Below are 22,332 nucleotides of genomic sequence, written 5' to 3'. Positions count from 1 at the left end.
GATTAGAATACTCAGCTACAAACAGACAGGTACTCCCTTAATGAGAAGGAAGAGATGGCTCAGAGAGAGCCTTGAGCCCAGAGCGTGGAGCCACCAAAACCACAGAGGATTATTCCTAGGCCTTGAGATGAACTGGCAATTGCCCTGCTGGATTTCAGAACTGCTTGGGACTAGTAACTCTTCTGTCCTTCGCTTCTCCCTTTTTGAACTGGAATATCTATAACTGATATCCTAAATCTGCCCTTCCGTTGTATCTTCAGAGTAGATGATTTTAGTGTCACGGGATCACAAGTTGAGCGACTCATGCCCTAGGATGATTCACACCTAGAGTCTCCCCTCGACCTGGTTTAGATGAGAGGATTTGGGACTTTTGAGCTGATGAGAATTTGATGCTACTTTTGGACTCTGAGTCGATTTAATAATGGAATGGAACTTTAGGGGTCTTGGAATGAGGGTGAATGCATTTAGCCCATGGGATGGATGTAAATCTTTGAGGGCCAGTGGACAGGCTGTGGAAGGTGACATAAGGGCTCCCCCAAATGCCCATGCCTTAATACCCACCACCTGTGACTTACCTCACACAGCAAAAGGGACTTTGCAGTTGTGATTAAATTTCAGGACCTTGAGATGGGGAAATTATCCTGGATTATCAAGGTGAGTCCGGTCTAATCGCATGCATCCTTAAAAGTGGAGAACCTCTCCAGCTGCAGAGAACCAAAGGGATGGCATCTCAAGAAGGACTCTACCTCTTGCTGCTGACTTTGAACACAGAAGAAGGATGCCAGGAACCAAGGATACAGCACCCTCTGAAAGCTGGGAAAGCCCTCAGCATACAGCCAGTGAGAAAATGAGCATCTCAGTCCTCTTCTTGCAAGCAATTAAATTCCACCAACAGTCCAAATGAGCAGGAAACAGAGTCTTTCCTGGATTCTTCAGAAAGGATCATGGCCCTGACGACACCTCAATTCCAGTTTGGGGAGACTCAGACTTCTGACCTACAGATCTGCCGTTTGTGTTGTTTTAAGACACTAAATTTGTGGCAGTCTGTTCTGGCAGCAATAGAAAACTCATACAGCTATTACTCTAAGCTCTTTTGTAGTCTGCTTTTAACTTGGAGAAATATTAAAAACGTTTTCCTGTGTCACCAGATATTCTTCCACAACATCATTTTAAGGGGCCTCCTAGAATTCCATGGCTGATGGATCTCCTCCGGTTGTAGGATTAGATTGCTTATGCTTTTGACTGGTAGAAATAAGTAGTGATTATTTTTCTGCATGCATGTTTGCACACATCTTTGATTATTTCCTTAGGAAATGCTGTGTGAAGTATATTGGTCTTTTTCAATGAGTGTTTAATCAACAAACACTTATTTTTCAACCCGTGACTTGCTCCAGGATGTGGAGTAGGGGAATCAGAGGGGTCTGTGGATGAGTCTGATGGGTTCCCCGGAGGCAGGGAGGGTCTTTTACCTTTCCCCTTGGTTTCCTCAACTGTTCGATGGGCAATAATGCCTGCTTTGCCGAACACATATGACTATTAACACATAACCTTTATAACAGCGCTAATCCATAACGTTGTGCAATAAAGAAGAGGAAGCAGAGTAAAGCCATGTGTTGAGGAGACACCTGCACTCCCAGAACCTTCCTGCAGATGGGACAGAAGGGGGCTATCCAGCCCCCAGCCTCACAGTCCAGCCAACTCTGGATAAGTGTCTGAACATGGCTGTGTTTGCCTCAGATGACTCCGAGATTTGCCATTACGTGGCAAACCTGTTCCTGTCTGTGCAGATTTTGCTTCCCTTTTCCTCCCTGGCTTCTCATCAAGGGCCAGCCTTTCATTTGATACACAGATGGGTTTTAAGAACAGCCAACAAGCCATATCCTTCCGTTCAGAACAAAAAACCTTTACATGTGACTTCCAAAACTGAGTGACTTTTCCTCCCTAAATGTGTGGATCTGGGTTCATTTCCCATTACCTCAAAATGGTCTCAAGCTCTTTGTGACTTCCTAGAGGCTCATGAAATTGGGTCAGAATTGCAGAACATCAGCCACTATGTATACTTTGATGTGTATATACAATGTATGCTTTAATGGGGCAGTTCACCTGGGGGGGGGGGGGTTCACCTCACTCCTCAGGAATAATAGTAACAAAATCAGTAGCCTCCTGTCATCCCACCGTGCTAGAAATATCCATTTCCTACACCACACCCTCTCCTCCATGTCGCTGTTGCCTACCCTCTCCACTGCGGTAGCATCCTTGGCATAGGAAAATTGCTAAATGTCACCCTGTATCATCCAGTGACAAGGCGAAAAAGGAGGAGAAAGAGAAAAAGGAAGAAGAGAAAAAGAAAAACAGCACAAAACAAGAGGAGTAAGTACTGAGAAGAGCTGCCTCCAAAGAGAGGGTGTGTGGTCATAGCAGGCTTGATCCCTGTATCGGTCCTGTGAGTCTGAGAGCCTTGTTGTCAGGCCTTAGTGTGGGCCCTTGGAGAAGGGCTGCCTAGGGCTGCGGGAGCAGAGTTGGACCCAGGTGGGGATCAGGCTTCCTGAGATGGTGTGAGGGGCCCACTCACTCTGCAGGGAGAGTCCTGCCCCAGCTCTGAGCACCTGGAGGGGGCTTATAGGTAAAGAGGGTTGTCTGCAGCCTTGGGTGAGCAATTAGGGGCTGTCCCTGGGAGACTCCTCCTGTGCTCACCCACCCCTCCCCCGCCCCCACCCCACATTCTGTTTGCCTGTCTGCACAGTCGGGGTAAGCTGAAGCCTAATCCTGGGCACTAGAAAATACTATATTCATAAACTTTACTCCACACGCAGGGGTGGTGTGCATTGGGAACATTCCAGAGACATGTCAGTGAGCTGTTGATCTTGTACCTGCTGAGTCAAAGCAAAGGTGGAAGGCATGCCGGTGTCTCCTCTGGGGCATGGGAGCAGCTCCGCAGGCCTGGGCCAGCACGTGGGACATATGGGGTGGGGGAGAAGACACATGGAGCCAAAGAAAAAGAAGAATCTCCAGTACCATCTAGAACCTCTAATCCTCAGAAAATCCTGACAATAAAAACAGAAAGCACCCTAAGCTATTGCTTCCTTCAGTGTTGGCCCACATAACCTAGAAGATTCCCAGGCTAGTTGTTTTTGATGGGAGAATGGCTCCAAGTGCTCGAAAATGTCTTCAGGTCATCTGCTCAAATGCAGTTAGCAAGTCAGAGACTCCCTCGGGAATGCTACAGGGCTCCCAAATGCAGTCCAGAGAGAAGCCGCCTCAGAACCACCGGGCAGTGTTTAAATGTACATTTTCAGGCCCCGGTCCTGGGCGGGGGCGTGTCTGAGTGGGCCCTGGGAATCAGCGTTTCACAGAACTCCCCCCAGATGGTTCCAACATTACCACGCGGCATTTTATTCTCAGCACGCTGAAGGATGTAGGTGATACCACAGGCACATGGGAAATCATCACCATGATTTTATTGTCAACTGTGGCTTCCTAGGAAGCTGAGCTAGGAGGGAAGGACCTCCAGAGTCTGCCTTCTCCAAGCCTGTCCCCTCCAGTGAGGCGACACCCCATGTGACCCCCTGAGACTGACAGGACCTGCGTCTCAAGTTTAGCCTGCAGTTGCCCTAGGGTCTCTAGGCTAATCCAGGTCTCTAAGACCCTCCAATGCTGTGATTTTCAACACACTGCACTGTTCGTGTGTCGGTGTTTCCAGAAACAAGAAGGACACCATGGTGATGGACCCCTCCAGCAACGTGTACTACCACTGGCTGACGGTCATCGCCCTGCCTGTCTTCTATAACTGGTGTCTGCTGGTATGCAGGTAGGGGATGGGGCAGTGTCTCCACATGGGCAGGGGGAGGGGTAGAGGGGCAGGGAGGGGTGAGGGCAGCCAGGCCTCAAGACAGAGCTCTGAGTCCCACTCAGGGGGCTGGATTTCTGGTCCCCACACAGCCACCATCCAACTGAGTGTCCCCATTTCTCCATCTATAAGGAGGCTCTAAAAGAAGACCACCAGAGTTCTCTGAAGCACTGGTGAGGGCCTCTGCTTGCTAGGGACAGCAAGGGTCCGGTCACCTCGGGGCCTTCTTAATTTGGCTGTAGGAGGAAGATGCAGGGCCAAGTAGCTACTCTTCTGAGGGGAAGGGGGGGGGGGCATTCCTGAGCAGCCTGCAAGACAAGGATGCAGGGGAGGTCACAGTTCTCTGACTGTAAGCTTTGGGCTGTGGGCCTCCCCCAAGCAAGTTGCAGGGCTGGGATGCAAGCTGCTGCTCTTGTGAGGGCAGCCAGGGCCTTTCGGGTGCTCCTGAGAAGGCCCACAGGACAGAGATGCAGGGTGAGGGTACACAGGGGCTTCGGGAAATTCCTTGCAAATGTACTTGTGAGATGCAGGGGCAAGTTATTGTTCTTCTGGGGAGAAGTGGAGGCTGTGGAACTTTTATAAACAAACTGTAGGAGGCAGGTGCAGGGTGAGCTGCTAACTCCCCTAATAAGGGGTCAGGGGAGTGAGGGTTTAGGGTCCCCTATGAAATTTGTGTTTTGGGAATACAGGAGCAAGATGCTGCTTCTCTGAGGGGGAGCTGGGGGCTTGGGCTTTTCTGAGCAAACCTACAGGATGGGGATGCCAAGGGGCTATGTTCTTCTGAAGGCAAACAGGACCTTTGAGCATCCCTGATTAAGCTGCAGGACAGAGATGCAGCTCCCTGTGGGCAAGGGGCTTTGGGGCATTGCTGAGAAAGTCTGTAGGAGAGAGATGTAGGGATACCTTGTTTCTCCTCTGATGGGGTTGGCGGGAGTCTGTGTGGCATTTCTGAGTAAGGTACAGGGCATGGAGGCAGAGACAACAGGCCACGTTTCCTAAATGGTGGTCTTTTGAGCCTTCCTGTGCAAGCCCAGGAGGCAGGCACACAGGGGCGGGCAGCGGCTCTTCCCGGGGTGGGCGGGGCTTGGGCGCTTTGCACTCGAGGGTGAGGCTAGACTCCTGAGGGGGCGGGGCCTGGGCTTTCTGTAGGGGGAGGGGGAGGCTAGGCTCCTGAGGGGCGGGGCTTGGGCGTTCTGCAAGGGGAGGGTGAGGAGGCTACCCTTCTGAAGGGGTCAGGGCTTTGGGAAGTTTCAGAGCAAGCGTTTGGGGGACAGAGAGGTAAGCGGCTGCTCTTCTGGAAGTACATGAAAGGCTTTGGGACTTTTCCAAGCAAGCTTTAGGGCAGGATAAGGGGAAGCTGCTACTCACTGAGAGTAAGTGAGGGGGTTGGGGGCCCTTTCAGGCAGGCCTTTAGGACAAGGATGCAGGCTGATGTGCAGGGAAGGTAGGGGGGCTTTGGGACAATCCTGAGCAAGCCTGCAAGACAGCCGCTGCTTCTGTGAGGTTAGGGAGGAGACCTACTACTGAGTGTAAGAGGGGGCTTTGGGGATTATCTGCATAAGGGGGGCATCTCCTGCTGTTCTGAGGGTAAGTGTGGGAGTGAGAAAGGGGAGAACTTGGGACCCCTCCTAGCCTGCCTGCGGGATGGGGATCCGTGGGCGAGCTGCTTCTGTGCAAGCCAGGCTCAGGGGCTGCAGGGACACTGCTATTCTGAGGAGGCAGCAGGGGGCTCCAGTTGCTGAGTAAGCTGCAGGGTGGGGACACAGGAGCTGGCTGCTGCTCTTTTGAGGTGAAGAGGGCGTTTGGGGGTATAGTCTGTATGAGAAATAGTGAGCATAAAGATCTAGAAAATAGAAAATATTTACTGGCTGGTTTGGTTGTTCATGTCTGAGCAATTCTTAGACCCTAGGAAGGGCAAGTGCTCAATCTCTTCACATGACTCCACCAGTGAGGCCTAGAAAAACTTCCCTTCCTGGGATCTCAACGCTTACTGTTGAGAGGCGACAAGGGCCCACTCTTTGGGGTCCATCCCAGCTCTTCGCAGGAGCTCTGTGACCTTTGGGACAGAAAAGCTTCTCAGAGCTGGGTCTCCTCATCTGAGTCTGGGGTGATGACACTGGGGCACGAACCCTGCAGGCAGGGCTGATACCAAGATGAAGGCACAGAGCTGGTCCCTGTGTTGGACCCAGCCCCAGACACACCCACTCCTTCCCTCGCGTGTTTAGGGCCTGTTTCGATGAGCTGCAGTCTGACCACGTGATGCTGTGGCTGGTCCTGGACTACTCGGCAGATGTCCTCTATGGCTTGGATCTGCTGGTGCGAGCTCGGACAGGTGAGTGGGCCCAGGCCCAGGGATTTCTCATGGCCAGGCCACAGATTGACTTTGTGCATCAGGAGGGGGACCACAGGGACCACAGGGCAGGTTCAGGAGATCTAAAGTGGTGAACATTACCTACCTCTGACCACAAGAGCCCAGGCAGGTCTGAGGATGTACCAACGGTGAGGGCATGATACCGCCTCAAGATCTCTCTACAATGACTCTTTAGCAGAGGTCAGGATACCTGGGTTTTGGTCTTTGCTATGCCAACAAACTGTGTGACCTTGAGCAAGTCAAGCTGTCTCTCTGGGCCTCATTTGTATGACCTGTGAAATAAGACCATCATCTCTCAAAGGATGCTTCCAGCAGTGACCATTCAATATCGCAGGAAACAGGAGGGAGAGCTCTGTCGATCTTGGAGTTCTTTTCCTGGACAGTCAGAGGATCCAGGACATGTTACTCCATGGCTTTTAGATATATGGAGGAATAAAATTGGAAACAGGGCCCAGGTGAATGATGACCTCTCTCAGATCGCCTCTGGTTGTGAGTGGAGGCTAAAATCCCTTAAGCTCCAAGCTGTTCATTCTTGGGGCACCTTTTTCTGACCTGCACAAAGACATCACATCAGCTGGCAGAGGCCCAGCTTGCCATTCTCAAGATTTTTGAGCTAGAAACCAGGCCATAGTTGTCAATATAAATACCACCAGATCCCAGCAGCAAGCCTCTGTGTGGCTTCACAGTGTACAAAACATTTCAAGTACATCTTGTTTTCTTATTAGAACCGCTGCATGAGACAAAAAACACAGGTGTGGTTATTTCCATCTTGCTGATTGAGAAACCGAGGCCCAGCAGCACCTGGGTGGCTCAGTCAGTTGAGCATCCAAGTCTTGATTTCAGCTCAGGTCATGTTCCCAGGGTTGGAGAATCGAGCCCTACATCACCACACTGAGGATGGAGCCTGCTTGGAATTCTCTCTCCCTCTCCCTCTGCCCCTCTCCCTGACTTACACTCTCTCTATAAAATTAAAATAAATTGAATTGAATTGAATTGAATTGAATTGAATTAAAAAATGTAGAAACTGAGGCCCAGAGACACTGAGTGACTGGCCTAAACTCCACAATCACTACTTCACAGGGCCAGACTGGCAACCCTGCTTCCACGTGGTGCCCAGTACCATAATCGAGAAGATCTCTAATATGCAGCTTGAGGCTTGTGTGGGTAACTTAGACAGTCCTTGTGGCCTGCCACTTCATGGTCACATAAGCCTACCAAGACACAGGAGCTCCGTGGGTGGCCCTACTCACTGAGCCACCTATCTCTATTTCAACCAAGTTTCAGTGGGACAAGTTACCTGCACTCGGACAGTGATCCTACCCCTTTTTGTGCTTGGGTACTATCCCTGGCAATCTGAGATTCAGCAGAAACCCTCATGGGGAAGGCAGGTAGGCACAGAAACCAAATGGCCGTGGATCATACTCCAAGGGGAAACATCTTCAGAATTGAGAAAAGATATTATTAAGAAAGTAGTGAGGAGCCCCAAGGCACTAGGAGTGCCACATAGTAATGTAAGTACTCAATAAACACAAGGGTAACCAAAGAATGAAACAGGGAATGGGGGACTGGGAAGCAGGGTGGCCCTACCATGTGACAGCAGACTTAAGGTTTGCTTTTCACAGGGGGCAATCCTACCTCCATCTAGCCCTCAAGTGTGGCCCTGGTTCCAGCAGCATCACCCAGACCTTGTTAAGAGGTAGACCTCGGACCTACGGAACCAACTTTGGGAACAGCCCAGCACTCTGGATTTTACAGAGTCCTCAGTATAATTCTGATGCTTACCAAAATCGAAAAAAAACCCATGCATTATATTATTCTCTCTACTTTTGTTCATGTTTGAAAATGTTTAAAAAAAAAAAAAGACGAAAGAATGCAAATCTCTGCCTATTTGATTGATTTCACCAGTAATAACGCCTAGTGACTCCCCAGTGTCCAGCTCAGCTCCAGTCTGATTCTTTGGGGGTGGATCTCAGCTTCATATGTTTTCAGAGCTCCTTGGATGACAGTAATGTGCAGGCAGAAAGAACTACTGCTTCCCTAGGCAATGTTTTTAAAAGACAGGTCCTGCCCCATTAGGGACGGGTGAAATCAGTTTGATAGGCCATGACCTATGCTCTTAAAATTTGTATCATTAGTATTTTCCAAACCTACACAAAATCAGAGACAGTAGGATCATGAATCCCCACGTACCTTCACTCAGCTTCAACAGTTACCAATATTTTGCTAATGTTTCATCTACCTCCCCACACCCTTTTCTTGGCTGGAGTATTTTAAAGCCAACCTTGGACCACTTTAACATGTTATCTCTAACTTTAAAGGATGCATCTTTAGAATACAACATCCAGGGGCTCCTGGCTGGCTCAATCAGAAGAGCATGTGACTCTTGATCTTGGGGTCATGAGTTCAAGCTCCACATTGGGTGTAGAGATTACTTAAATAAATAAACTATATATATATATATATAAAATATATATGTAGATATAAAACACCAGTCCACATTCAAATTTACCCAATTAATCTACATTTTTAACTGAATAAACAGGCTAGGACATCATAGACTAGAAAACATCAGAGTATATTTTCATAGTAATGGGTAAATGTGGCTTTTGAAATTTTTTCTGTTATGTATGTATAACTACATCTTATTTAGTCAAGGTGTATATCTTTCTATGGGCTATGGTTAAAAAAAAAAAAATAGCAGCCTCTTCCATGCCCAAGTGACTTCCATCTTTTTCTTCAGGCTTCCTTGAGCACGGCTTGATGGTCAAGGATGCACAGAGGCTGTGGAAGCATTACACAAAGACCGTGCACTTCAAGCTGGACATGTTGTCCCTGGTCCCCACAGACCTGGCTTATTTTAAGTTGGGTGTAAACTACCCAGAGCTGAGGTTCAACCGCCTACTGAAGCTTGCCCGGCTCTTTGAGTTCTTTGACCGCACAGAGACAAGGACCAACTACCCTAATTTATTCAGGATTGGGAACTTGGTCTTATACATCCTCATCATTATCCACTGGAATGCCTGCATCTACTTTGCCATTTCCAAGTTCATTGGTTTTGGGACAGATTCCTGGGTCTATCCAAACATCTCAAACCCAGAGTATGGGCGCCTCTCTAGGAAGTACATTTACAGTCTCTATTGGTCCACCTTGACCCTGACCACCATCGGAGAGACCCCACCCCCTGTGAAGGATGAGGAGTATCTGTTTGTGGTCATAGACTTCCTAGTGGGAGTCTTGATTTTTGCCACCATTGTCGGCAATGTGGGATCCATGATCTCAAACATGAATGCTTCACGGGCCGAGTTCCAGTCCAAGATTGACTCCATTAAGCAGTATATGCAATTCCGCAAGGTGACCAAGGACCTGGAGACACGGGTGATCCGGTGGTTTGACTACTTGTGGGCAAACAAGAAGACAGTGGATGAGAAGGAGGTGCTCAAGAGTCTCCCAGACAAGCTGAAGGCCGAGATCGCCATCAACGTGCACCTGGACACTCTGAGGAAGGTCCGCATCTTCCAAGACTGCGAGGCGGGGCTGCTGGTGGAGCTTGTGCTCAAGCTGCGGCCCGCAGTGTTCAGCCCAGGGGATTACATCTGCAAGAAGGGAGACATTGGGAGGGAGATGTACATCATCAAGGAGGGCAAGCTGGCTGTCGTGGCCGACGATGGGATCACCCAGTTCGTGGTCCTCAGTGATGGGAGTTACTTTGGGGAGATCAGCATCTTAAACATTAAGGGAAGCAAGGCGGGGAACCGCAGGACAGCCAACATCAGGAGCATTGGTTACTCAGACCTGTTCTGCCTTTCCAAAGATGATTTGATGGAGGCTCTCACTGAATATCCAGAAGCCAAGAAAGCTCTGGAGGAGAAGGGACGGCAGATCCTGATGAAGGACAACCTGATTGATGAGGACGTGGCCAAGGCTGGGGCGGACCCCAAGGATATTGAGGAGAAGGTAGAGCACCTGGAGTCCTCCCTGGACACCCTGCAGACCAGGTTTGCACGGCTCCTGGCCGAGTACAATGCCACCCAGATGAAAGTGAAGCAGCGTCTCAGTCACCTGGAAAGCCAGGTGAAGATGTGTGGAAACGACCTTCTGTCTGATGGGGGTGCTCCTGGGGATGCTGCAAAAGCAGAGACCAAACAAGAGTGAAATGCAGGTGTCCATCTCCTGCTTCCCGGAGTCAGCCATCCGTGTGATGCATTGTGGCCGCAGCTGCACAGCCCAGGACTCGACAGGGTTGCATTCCAGTTCTCCTTACCCTTTGCAATTGTGTGGCCCTGAGAGAGAGCCTCAGTTTCCTCATCTAGAAAGGGGGACTCATGCCAGCCCCACTGAAGTGGGAGGTTACTGTGATGTCCACATGGAACACTGCATAAGGCAGGACTTTGTATAATGTGAGGTGTCCCCAATCCACGCATATGAAAGTGTGGGCACAGAACACTTATTTTTTTAATCCACGAGGAATTTTGAGACTTTTGAACTTTATTTTCTTGTAAATGGAAGATTATTTAGTCATCTACCCCTTCTCGCACCCCACTCCACCAGCTTCTCATAAGGGAGATGTAACAGAAGCTAGAAGTGCAATGTGGGATCTCAAATCCATCCTTACACGAGACAGTTTGGGGCACATTTCTGAATCTGGTTTCTCCTCATGTACTCTTTGGGACCCTCAAAATCCTGGCCGTTGGTCATGCTATGATAAGCACAAGGGATGAAGCCAGGTCACCCCATTTGAGGTCACTTTGAGCCTATGAAGCAAATCCAGACTCCCCGCCATCCAGCCCCTGTGAAACTGGAATCTGTTTAGAAAATATTTTGATGAGAGAAAGAGACATCTCCTAACTCACCAAAGGATTTAAAGACAGCCTCTCCCCTCGTTCCTCAGTCAGGAACAGGGACAGCCTGTTCTGGCTTGAGGAGGAGAATTATGCTCTGGGAGAGCCTTTCAGGTGGAAGGTTGGAATGGGGTCCTGGGTCAAGCAAAGCTGACAACTAGAATTTTTAGAAGATCGGACCCTTAGGCCATATCTTTGCAAACTGCCCCTCCTCTCAAAGAAGCAGCCTCACTCTCCCTTGGAATTCTACCCCGAGGCAAAGCTCTCAGCTAGCAGGAAGTGTGCACAGTGAAGGACCTAGCTTTTTTCCTTTTTTAATCTGGTAAATAGAATTCCATTACCATCATATAAGGTATTTCTGTATTTGGGTTCTATGATTGCGAATTATAACCTTAATGGTCCACTTAAATACATATTGTAAATTACCCAAAGGTGAGTCATTTTTCTGTTGCAGAGAAGTTATATGTACAGGTTTTCCTTCTCTGTCTCCTCCTTCCCTCCCTCCCTCCTTTCTTCTTTCCTCCTTTCCTCTCTCTCTCTCTCCCTCCTTTCCTTCCCTCTCCCTGTCCCTCCCTCCCTCTCTTCCTCCCTTCCTTCTTTCTCTTCCAACTTCTCCTCTTCTCAGAAAACAATGCCCCATTTTGCTTTGGGAACTTCAAAACCTTTGTGGTCTGATGTTATAATCCATATGCTATATAACTGGACCCTAATGTAGTTCATACAAAAGGTGCTACATTTTCAAGTATGTATTTTGGATTTATATGAGTCTCTTCTGATTTTTATTATGGATCATGTGACCATTTTTAACTTTCTAAAATGAATTTAAAAGGACTATTAAAGGAAGATGTGATCCAAGCCCATATCATCAGCAAACTGTAACTAGCAATGTATTCTCCAAATGCATATATTTTAAAAAGCCTTAACTATTAATTATGCCTATGTTTATATTTGCACAAGAAAAATAGAGACCTGGATTTAAAAAATATTGAATGAGTCTTGCTTCATATTTTGTCATAAGGGAAGATTCGGTTCTAGATATGTGTCTAGGGCAGTGAGCCTACCTTCCCCAGGAAAACAGGCACTGGTGAATAGGGGACAGTGCACACTCCACGTGAAGGGAGCCAGAAACAGGTGAGACAATGCAACCAAAGCTGCAACACTTGTCAGAGGAAATAAGTCAAACCATTCAAATATATAAGAAGTGGGTCTCAGGTAGATGCTAAATTTCCTGGTATCAATTGTCCATCGGGGACATTTAGGCAGTTTGGAAAGGCATGAGTGGGCAGGAAGCTGTAGGCATGTCCCTGTTAAGCATGTCTCCAGATTCTTCCACTGCTTATGCCCTAGGAATTTAGGTGGTAAGTTAGAATGTGGGTTTTGGGGATTCAGGCCTGAGCTTGTTCAAGTCACAGCACTGCCACTCAGGCAAGTTACTTTCCTTTTCTGGGCCTCACTTTCCTTAACTGAGAAGTGGGAAGGATACTGCCCACCTCACCTCACAGGGAATGATCCTGTGAATAAACTTTCAAATAACATAACAGGCATGGCCTGTGAAACTCCTTGGGTGCAGAAAACATCACATTGTTTTCCTTGAGAGATAAATGAATATGGTATCATCTAGTTAATCTCAAGCTGCCAAGATTGTTGGGAGGTGGAATCTTGGGCTGTTTTCAGGACTCCTATTCACTGTCTTGGAATCTGAGACAGCCACTCATGTTCTTATAGTCACTGTGGCTGCTGACTGGAGGCCATCCTTCTTGCTGTACTGGGTTCAGCCACAGGGAGCTATGCTGGGAGATAGCTTTGTGCCTTTTGTGGGAGTCTAAGCTCATGGAAGTGTGTGTGTGTGTGTGTGTGTGTGTGTGTGTGTGTAGAGAGAGAGAGAGTATCCCTGAGACAGGAAAGGAAGAAAATATTGGTGAGCACTCCTCCAGGTATGGAGGGATGCAGGCTTCCTGGCAGAAGTCCAGGGACATGGGAGGCAGCAAGATCTCAGAGGAGAAGACTGAACTTTGGCTTTGGGGAACCCAACCTGGCCAAGATCCCAGTGTGTCAAGCTTGGAAAGTCCCAAAGCTGCCAGATAGCAAGGAACCACACAGAGTTAGACAAAGGGTATCTTGTCAGTAACCAGGATAAAAAATGTCTGAAGATATTCGTAACTCAACTAATTTATCAAGACAGATGCCTGCTCCATTGCCCTGAAGCATTGGCCCTCAGAGATCTGATGTACCAGCTATCAAAATTCAACAGGGCCCGGGATCTGTCATAGCTTTATCAGGCAAACTCTGGTCCATCTGAGACCCTTCTTCCAGGAATTTATCAAGTAGAAGCCAAGGCAGCTTCCTTCTCTGGGCCTCAGGGCCATTAGTATTACTCCAAGGAAGGAAAGGTGAAAAGCAAACTAATGAACAAAGTGGAAAATAAAATTCTCCTTTGAAGTGCAGGGGGTGACTTTTGTCTAGTAAAGTGAAGATGCTCATACCTGTGACCTAGCAACCCTACTTCTGGCTCTATATTACGGGAAAATTTTCACATATGTGTGCCCAGAGGCATGTACAAATGCTTATTGCATCGGTTTTTAATAGAAAAAAGGAAATAGCCTAAATACCAGAATCTAAGAACAAATTAGGAAAAATATGTTAGGTATTTCACCAAAGAGAATTTAATAGAGGGAATTAATCAAATAGACATCAGGGGGCTGAGAGAGCAGAAAAGGAGTACTGAGCTTATCCGGAAAGAGTACTGCAGAAAATAGCCATTACCCTTAGGGCTAGGGGAGCAAAAGAGAAAGGGTGCTCGGAGAAGAGCGCCTCAGAGCTGCAACCCAGACCTTTGAAGAGGGGGTGCTGCTGGCTGTTACTGGTAATTTAGGAACTCAGAGTAGTTTGGCAAACATAGGACTTTGGACATTTTCTGAAAGGGGGCATTGAATGGTGAGACTGGTTCTGGGGAGTCCCGAAAGAAGTTCCCAAAGGAGGCTGGATCCAACTGCCACTGCCAGGATAATCTGCCACAACTATGGCTACCTAAGCAGGACAGCAGGCAAACAGAAAAAAAGTCCCTTCACCCCTCCTCCTTCCTTCCAATCTTCCTCAGTTGTTGCCTAGTAGACAATTCTAGGAACGTGAAGACAGAGAAGAAGGAGGTCTTGGACTTCACAGACAGAATGTCTTCTACAGACTGGAAGCCCTACCTCAGATGTACTTAGACTAGGTGGTAAAGACCCTCTCTCCACTGACTGTTGTCTGGAAGCCTTCCATCAAAGATTTTTTCCTTTGTCCTGAAGCTTTTTCCTTTTGAGAATGCAGAAATCCCTGAGAAAAGACAAGATGGAAACAAGGGAAAGTAACACTTCTCAAGCATCTGTGCAAAGGCATTGCTCTTTGTGCTAAAGCATAAATTTCCTCAGCTAATGACTGCTTCCTGTTGGGGGAAACTTTTCACTTTCTTTTTCTCTAGGCATTTATTCTTTTAATATAATCAACATCATGTATCAATTGATTTTTTACAAATGCACACTCATTCTGCAAAGCAGTTTATGAATTGCTTTCCTAAAACTCATTTATTAGAAAGGCTAAATCCAAGAAATGAGCAATGCCAAACGTTGTCAAGGATGTGAAGCACCAAGAATTCTCATTCGTTGTCTGGTAGGTATGCAAAATGGTACAGCTACTTTGAAAAACAACTTGGTATATTTTATAAAGTTAAAAATACAAATAACATATGATTACAAAGGGGGCACAGGGGAAAGTTTAGAGTAATGTGTGGTATTGAGGTGGTGGGTATAAGACTGTATCCATGTGTCCAAACTTATAGAACTGAACATCACAAAGAGTGAACTTTATGCAAATTTTAAAATATCAAACAGGATGTGGTACAGTCCCAGGATGAAAAAGAAAATTGTGACAAATTAATTTAACTGCATTAAAAAATATGATGTGACCTCACTAAGGGATTTAGGGTAAAATGATGACCTAAGTAATTTTTGGTCAGAATAAGTTCTCCAACTTTGTTAATCCTTTTCAAGATTGTTTTGGTTATCCTGGACCCCTTCCAATCGCAGGCGGCTGGGATTTTGATTAGGATTGCATTGGATTACAGATCCATTGGGGGAGATAGTGCCATCTTATAACTATGGAGTCTTCTGATCCATAAATGCAGGATGTCTTTCCATTTACTTAGGTTTTCTTTATTTCTTTGAACAATGTTTTGGATTTTCAGATACAAGTCTTGGACTCCTTTTGTTAAATATGTTCCTAAGTATTTTATTTCTCTTGATGCTATATTGAAAGGGGTTGTTTTCTGAATTTCCTATTTGGATTAGTCATTGCTAGTTTATAAAGAATATTGATCTTGTATCCTGCATCCTTTTTGATCTGGTTTATTCTAATTCTTTTAAGTGGATTCTTTAGGCTTTTCTATACATAAGATCATGTTACCCACAAATAGAAATGGTTTTACTTTTTCCTTTTCAGTGTGAATGCCTTTATTTTTTATTTTTTCCTTGCGTACCTGCTCTAGCTAGAATCTCCAGTACAATGTTGCATGGATGTGGTGGGAGACATCCTTATCTTCTTGCTCCTGGTCTTAGGGGTAAAGCATTCAGTCTTTCATCAAGTATAATGTTAACTGTGGTTTTTCAAAAATACTCTTTATCAGCTTAAAGAAATTCTCTTCTATACCTTGTTTGCTGTGTTTCGGGTGTTGAATTTGGTTAAATAATTTTTCTTCCTTTAATGAAATAATCATGTGTTTTTTGTCTTTTATTAATATAGTATATTACCTTAATTGATTTTTAGATATTAAAGTAACCATGGATTCCTGGAGTAAATTCCACTTGGTCATGGTGTATAACCTTTTCCCTATGTTACTAGACTCAGTGTGTTAGCATATTTTTTTGGAGGATTTTTAAAATCTATATTCATAAGAGATATTGAGAATTATTATTCTGATGTCTATGTCTTGTTTTAGTATGAGCAATACAGGCCTCATAGAGTTTGGAACTTTTTTCCTCCTCTTCTAATTTCTGTAAGAGTTTGTAAAGGATTCTTTAAATAGTTGTTAAAATTCATTAGTGGAGATATCTGGGCCTGAGGATTTTTTTAATGGAATGTTTTAAAGTTACTAATTCATTTTTTATTTTTTTGTGGTTATAAGTCTATGCAGGTTTTCTATCTCTTTTATTTCTTTAATTTTATTTTCAGTTATTTTGAGAGATAAAGAGAGCAAGTGAGGGAGGGGCAGAGAGAGAGAACAGAATACCAAGCAGGCTCCATGCTCTCAGCTCAGAATCTGATGTGGGGCTCGAACTCACGAGCCACCATGAGATCATGACCTGAGCTGAAATCAAGGGATCAAGAATCAGATGCTTAACTGACTGAACCACCCAGGTATCAAGCAAACTTTCTCTTTCTTTTGAGTCTGTTTTATTTGTTTGTTTCTTTCTAGGAATTCTTCATATGGTCTAAGTTATACAGTTTGTTGAAATAAATTGTTCAGAGTTTCCTTTGTAATGATTATTTATGGAAGGTCAGTAGTGATGGCTCCTTTCTCTTTCCTTATTTTAATAATTTGAACCTTTTCTCTTCCTTTTTCTTGGTCAGACTAGCTAAAAGTTTGTCAGAATTGTTAATATTTTTAAAGAACCAACTTTTGGTTTTATTGATTTTTCTGTACTGTTTTTCCACTTGTATTTCATTTGCTTCCATTCTAATCTTTATTATTTCCTTTTTTTCCTTTTGGTTTTGTTATTTTTCTAGTTTCTAAAGGAGAAAAGTTAGGCTATTCATTTTAGATCTTTCTTCCTTTTTAATATAGGTGTTTGTAGCCATAAAATTTCCTCTAAGCACTGCTTTAGCTGCATCCCAAAAGTATTGGTATGTTGAGTTTTTATTTTAATTTTTCTTAAAATATTTTCTCACTTTCCTTTTGAGTTCTTTTTTGACCCCTATGTTATTAAGGGCTGTATTGTTTAATTTACACCTACCTATAATTTCTTTCTGCTCTTGGTTTTTATTCTAATACCATTGTGATCAGAGAACATACTACGTGTGACTTCAATCCTTTTTAACTTACTGAGTTTTCTTAATGGCCTGCCACATATTCTATCCTGGAGAAAGTTTCATGTATAACTGAGAAGTATGTATGTGTGCTCTGATACTGTCGGGTGAAGTATTCTATAGATACCTGTTACGGCTAGTTGGTTTGTAATGTTGTTCAAGTCTTCTATTTCCTTGTTGATCTTCTGCCTCATTGTTTTATCCATCATTAAAAGTTGAGTATTGACATTTTCAATTATTTTTATTACATTGTCCACTTCTTAAATTCTGTCAGTTTTGCCTCATGTGTTTGGGTCTCTTTTGTGGATGCATGATCCTTCTAATTATAATATCTTTCTGATGGATTGACCCTCTTATAAAATGTTCCTCTTTGTTTATTGTTTTGTTTGGTTTTGAGGTTTATTTTGTCTGATATTTGTGTAATCACTGAAGCACTTTGTTGGTTAGTGTTTCCGTGTTATACTTTTGTCCATTATTTTACCTTCAACCTCCTTATACTTTTGAATTTTAAGTTTGTTTCTGTAGACAGCACATGGTTGGATTTTTTTAAAAAACGCTTCTGCCAATCTCTGCCTCTTGATTGGAATGTTGAGTTTATTTACATTTAATATGACTTGTGATAAGGTAGGACTTATGTCTGCATTTTGCTATTCGTTTTCTATACTATATCTTACATCTCTTTTGTTCTTCTCTTCCTATTACTATTACTGTCTTCTTTTGTGAATAGTTATGTTCTAGTATACTATTTTAATTCCTTTTCTTTTAATCGGTAGCTGTATCTATATCTGTATCTGTCTATACCTATGCCTAGTGTTTGTCCTGGGAATTATCATTTTAATTTAAAACAATCTAGTTGGCATTAATACTAACTTAATTTCAGTGGTATACACAAACTTTGCTCCAATCAAGCAGTTTCTCCCACTCCTTTATGCTATTATTGTCATACACATTATATCTTTTTCATATTATGATACCATCAACACAGATTATATTGTTGTTTTATGTAGTTGTCTTTTTAAAAAAATATATTTATTTATTTCAGAGAGAGCGAGAGAGAGACAGACAGAGCATGAGCAGGGGAGGGGCAGAGACAGAGGGAGACACAGAATCTGAAGCAAGCTCCAGGCTCTGAGCTGTTAGCACAGAGCCTGATGCAGGGCTCGAACCTACAAACCAGGAGATCATGACCTGAGCCGAAGTTGGATGCTTAACCGACTGAGCCACCCGGGCGCCCCTTATGTAGTTGTCTTTTAAGTCAGAAAGAAGAGTGTCAGAAATTAACTTTTATCTTGCATTTGCCTTTAGTTTTTATTCCTTTGTGTGATTTTGAGTTACTCTCCAGTATCCTTTCAGTTTTAGTATTTCCTGTAGAGTGAGTCTGCTAGCAATGAATTATCAGATTTTTGTTTGAGAATATCTTAATTTCTCCTTCAAGTTTTTTAAATTTTATTTTAGAGAGAGGGTGTGTGAGTGGGGGAGAGGGGCAGAGGGAGACAGAGAGAGAATCCCAAGTAGGTTCCACACTCAGCATAGAGCCTAATGCAGGCTCGATCCCATGACCCTGGAATCACACGACACTTAAAACAATATAATATGGCAATTCTAGAAATCATTTTTCCTTCTACCTCAAGGTTTGTTGTTACTTTTTGTTTGTTTAGTGACTCTCTTGGAATAATTCTCTAAAGTCTGTATTCTTTGTAATTTTTAGCCACTGAAATCATTGCTTGGCTAGCTTAATGATTTGCTAATGATTAGACAAGGATATTCTCAAATGCTGGAACCAGTATGTCTTCCTGTCTTTATGGACAGCTGTGTGTGTATGTTGAGGCATGTCTTCAATGCTTAGGCAGGCACTCCACAGTTCTGCCTCAGCCTTCTTCTTGTTTGCTCAAAGCCTCAAAGTCTGCCGAAAGTGAGAAATTATGGTCTTCTCAAGTCTTTCCTGGACATGTGTACATGTCCACATGTCCTATTAGAGTCCCAGAATCTAAAGATTCTAGAATCTTCTCAGAAGTATGTCAGATCTTTCTGAAGTTCCCCAAGGGATAGCAATGCCTGATTATTTCCTTTTAAGATTTTTGGTCAGTCTTTTGTTAGCTCCAACTGGTGTCATTACCTTAGCCAGCTGCAGTGTTAGACAATTGCTGCTGGTTGCTTTTACCAAATGCCCTGTGCACAGGACTATTTGTGGAGAGTAAGCTCTCAGTCAAGTCAGTTAAAGGCAAGCCCTGAGAATGGAGCTTTACCTGTGAGCTGCCATACCAGTCAAATAGTGCATGTCTCTGGAGATAGGACTTTTTGAGGTGCTCCAAATACCTTTGTCCCCTCCAGTGGCTGCTAGGCTACTGGTTTTCACAGCTCTTATGACAGCAGGGCTGTTGGTTTTCAAGGCTACATATATTCTCTAATGAAAACATATAAACGTAAACATATCATGTTTAGTGGCCCAAAAAGAAATTCTTAAGTTGGTTGGTTCTAGTCCCCAAAATAACACTGTTCAGCTCTTAATTATCATGTGCAAATTATCTAAATCAGTTCTTTATTTGTATATAGGTTATCTAGGTCCATGTGTTTATCAGAATCCCCTGGAGGGCTTGTCAACATACAAATTGCTCTGAAAGGTCCCACTTTCAGAGTTTCTGATTTAGCAGGTCTAGGATGGGCCTGGGATCTTGTGTTTCTAGTAACTACTGAGAGGATGTTAGTGCTGCTGGTTAGGGACCTAAAGGGAATGCATAGCACCGTATTTACTAACAAGCTTGGTTCCCTTTTCACTTGATAATGTTCACTCTACAGTGGAATTGGGGCCCCATTCCTTGTCACACTGAAGCATGGTTCTTCTGCTTTTAAGACTATCCCAAATTACATACCGGCTAATTGGCAAATGTTTATCAGAAGCCCGATCCTCATTCAGTGTTTGTTACTACACTAAATGAATGAATTGTTGAAATTGCACTGATGTCTATCTTTAAATGTTTGTGAATTTATATGTTTCTTTTTTTAAAGCTTATGATTGAAAAATGCTCTTGGTTTGATTAAAGCTTGTATGGCCATAGGGTTGTCCAAACACTTTTAAGACCACTTTTGAGATGGAAAGGGAATCCTATTAATACTTTTGCTGGATAAAAGTTGTAAACTGGGCTGTTCCAGGTAAACCAGGGATATTGGTCACCCTAATTTTAGAAAATAAGTTATAAAAACATTTTTGCATTTCCACAAGTTTATTTGGCTTTCTTGGATTTAATTTTATACTAGGGTTAAGTATAATATATTTTCTTTTTCATATAAATTCTTTTTCAGAAGAGAAGTAATATAAAAAGTCAGTAAAAAAATTGAACTTTAAAAATAGTTTTATATTTATTTTTATTCCAAATTATTGCCTGCATTTGGTTTTTGGTGACACAGGGAGGCTTAGATCTAATTCTATTTAAAAAATTTTTTTTGTAACGTTTATTTATTTTTGAGACAGAGAGAGACAGAGCATGAATGGGGGAGGGTCAGAGAGAGAGGGAGACACAGAATCTGAAACAGGCTCCAGGCTCTGAGCTGTCAGCGCAGAGTCTGATGCAGGGCTCGAACCTGCAAACCAGGAGATCATGACTTGAGCCGAACAGACACTTAACCGACTGAGCCACCCAGGCGCCCCTAGATCTAAATCTAAATGAGATTACAGAACTTGTCCTTATTTCATTTTTATTTCTAACAAGTTATGTCTTTTCTTTTAAAAGCAAATTATAAATGCTTGCTTTTACACTGGAAGGATGTGAACTCTGATAAGTGCTCTGGCTTTTTGAATTAAAATAGTTTCCATTAAAAATTTTTTAAGGATAATTTTTTCTGATAAAATTTAAAGACTTCAAAATAAAATACATGCTTATAGTTAGTCTGGGATTTACCCTTGCTCAAGCAGAAATATTTAAGGTTTAAAAAAATTTTTTTTAATGTTTATTTTTGAGAGAGACAGAGCATGAGTGGGGTAGGGGGCAGGTGGGAGAGAGGGAGAGAGGGAGAGAGGGGGAGAGAGAGAGAGAGAGAGAGAGAATTCAAAGCTGGCTCCAGGCTCTGAACTGTTAGCACAGAGCCCGCAGGAACCTAACCCTGAGATCATGACCTGAGCCAAAGTCGGACTCTTAACCAAGACTGAGTCACCCAGGCGCCCCATAAGTTTAATTAAAGTCATATTAAAATGGAAAAGTTCTTCCAAAACTTTTATTTTACATATTGTTTTCCTATGAAAACACAGGACTTTGGGGGAGAAGCGTAAGGAGCTGATATTTGGTGAGAGTCTATAAATGAATATTCATACAGTTATGCCAGAACAGGTCTGCAAGGATGTTAGTAGTTTCTTCTTTTTGCTTATCTTTATTTTCAAAGTATGATTTTAATTTTTGCTGGGTTGAATGTTCCATTTCCTAAATGTCTCCTAGGGATTGCCTGCACTTGCACCACGCGAAGCGCGCTCACCACGGGGGCAAAGGGCCAGAACATTTCACCCGGCCTTCTGATGTGTCAGGGCCTCACAAGGCTCAGTCTATGCGAGGGCGAAAATGCCATCATCCGATTAAGTCCAGAAGTTCAAGAACTCCTTGCAGGCGATTCAGTCCCAGTTGAGAGTGGGGTCTTGCGGGAACCTAGGAGTTCAACCCAGCGCGAGGCGCTCGGACGCCAGGACTCCTTGCTCCACCGCCTGCCAGGCGGACCCGGTGGGTGGGGCGGCCCGGCCAGGGCTCGCGGAGCGCGCATGCGCGGCGAGGGGGCGGGGCCGGGGCGGGGCTACGCGCAACCTCCGGAGCAGCAGCAGTGGCGGCGGCGGCGGCAGCGGAGTTCGGGCTGCGTCTGGGGCGGCGGGTTCGCGGCCGACCTGGGCAGGAGAACCAGCACGTAGAGCCGGGCCGCGGCCCGCGACTTGGCGACCAAGCAGCGGCGCTGCTGCTGCAGGGCTTGGGCGCGCGGCCTGGCGGGACTGAGGACGTCGGGGCTGCAGGGCACGGGCGCCGCGGGCCGGGGCGCGCCAGGTAGGTGGGCCAGGCTGGGCTGGGGGCGACGCGGCTGCGGTGAGCTGCCGGGCGCAATGATGCACCCGGCGGGGCGGGGCGCGGCGCGCATCCTGATACCGGGGTGCTGGACTGGGAGGGCGCCCGCGGTTGTCATGGAGATCCTACAGCCTTGTGGTTCACCGGCGGTTGCGTCTTTGGAGAACAATCCAAGCCTGGCCG

The 22,332-nt window shown here is 44.9% G+C and overlaps 2 protein-coding genes across 10 annotated transcripts in view; both read left to right on the top strand.

Annotated features, from left to right (window-relative positions):
• The window catches only part of CNGA3 (cyclic nucleotide gated channel subunit alpha 3), a 59,915-nt gene extending 48,336 nt beyond the window's left edge, over window positions 1–11,579 (top strand). For both annotated transcript variants that reach the window (XM_042932056.1, XM_042932055.1), the window contains exons 5-8: window positions 2,299–2,370; window positions 3,701–3,808; window positions 6,073–6,179; window positions 8,959–11,579. In XM_042932056.1, the coding sequence (XP_042787990.1) occupies window positions 2,299–2,370; window positions 3,701–3,808; window positions 6,073–6,179; window positions 8,959–10,370 (1,699 nt within the window). In that variant the 3' untranslated portion in view covers window positions 10,371–11,579. The remainder of the gene's footprint in view (window positions 1–2,298; window positions 2,371–3,700; window positions 3,809–6,072; window positions 6,180–8,958) is intronic.
• A 10,340-nt stretch (window positions 11,580–21,919) lies between these two features.
• INPP4A (inositol polyphosphate-4-phosphatase type I A) overlaps window positions 21,920–22,332 on the top strand; it is a 156,202-nt gene continuing 155,789 nt past the window's right edge. For all 8 annotated transcript variants that reach the window (XR_006200627.1, XM_042932045.1, XM_042932046.1 and 5 more), the window contains exon 1: window positions 21,920–22,131. The gene's annotated coding sequence lies outside the window, so the exon portion shown is untranslated. The remainder of the gene's footprint in view (window positions 22,132–22,332) is intronic.

This window comes from Panthera leo, chromosome A3, assembly GCF_018350215.1.
Source record: "Panthera leo isolate Ple1 chromosome A3, P.leo_Ple1_pat1.1, whole genome shotgun sequence".
NCBI lineage: Eukaryota > Metazoa > Chordata > Mammalia > Carnivora > Felidae > Panthera > Panthera leo.
Note: the sequence above shows the minus strand (reverse complement) of the source record. Positions and strands in the feature narration are given on the sequence as shown.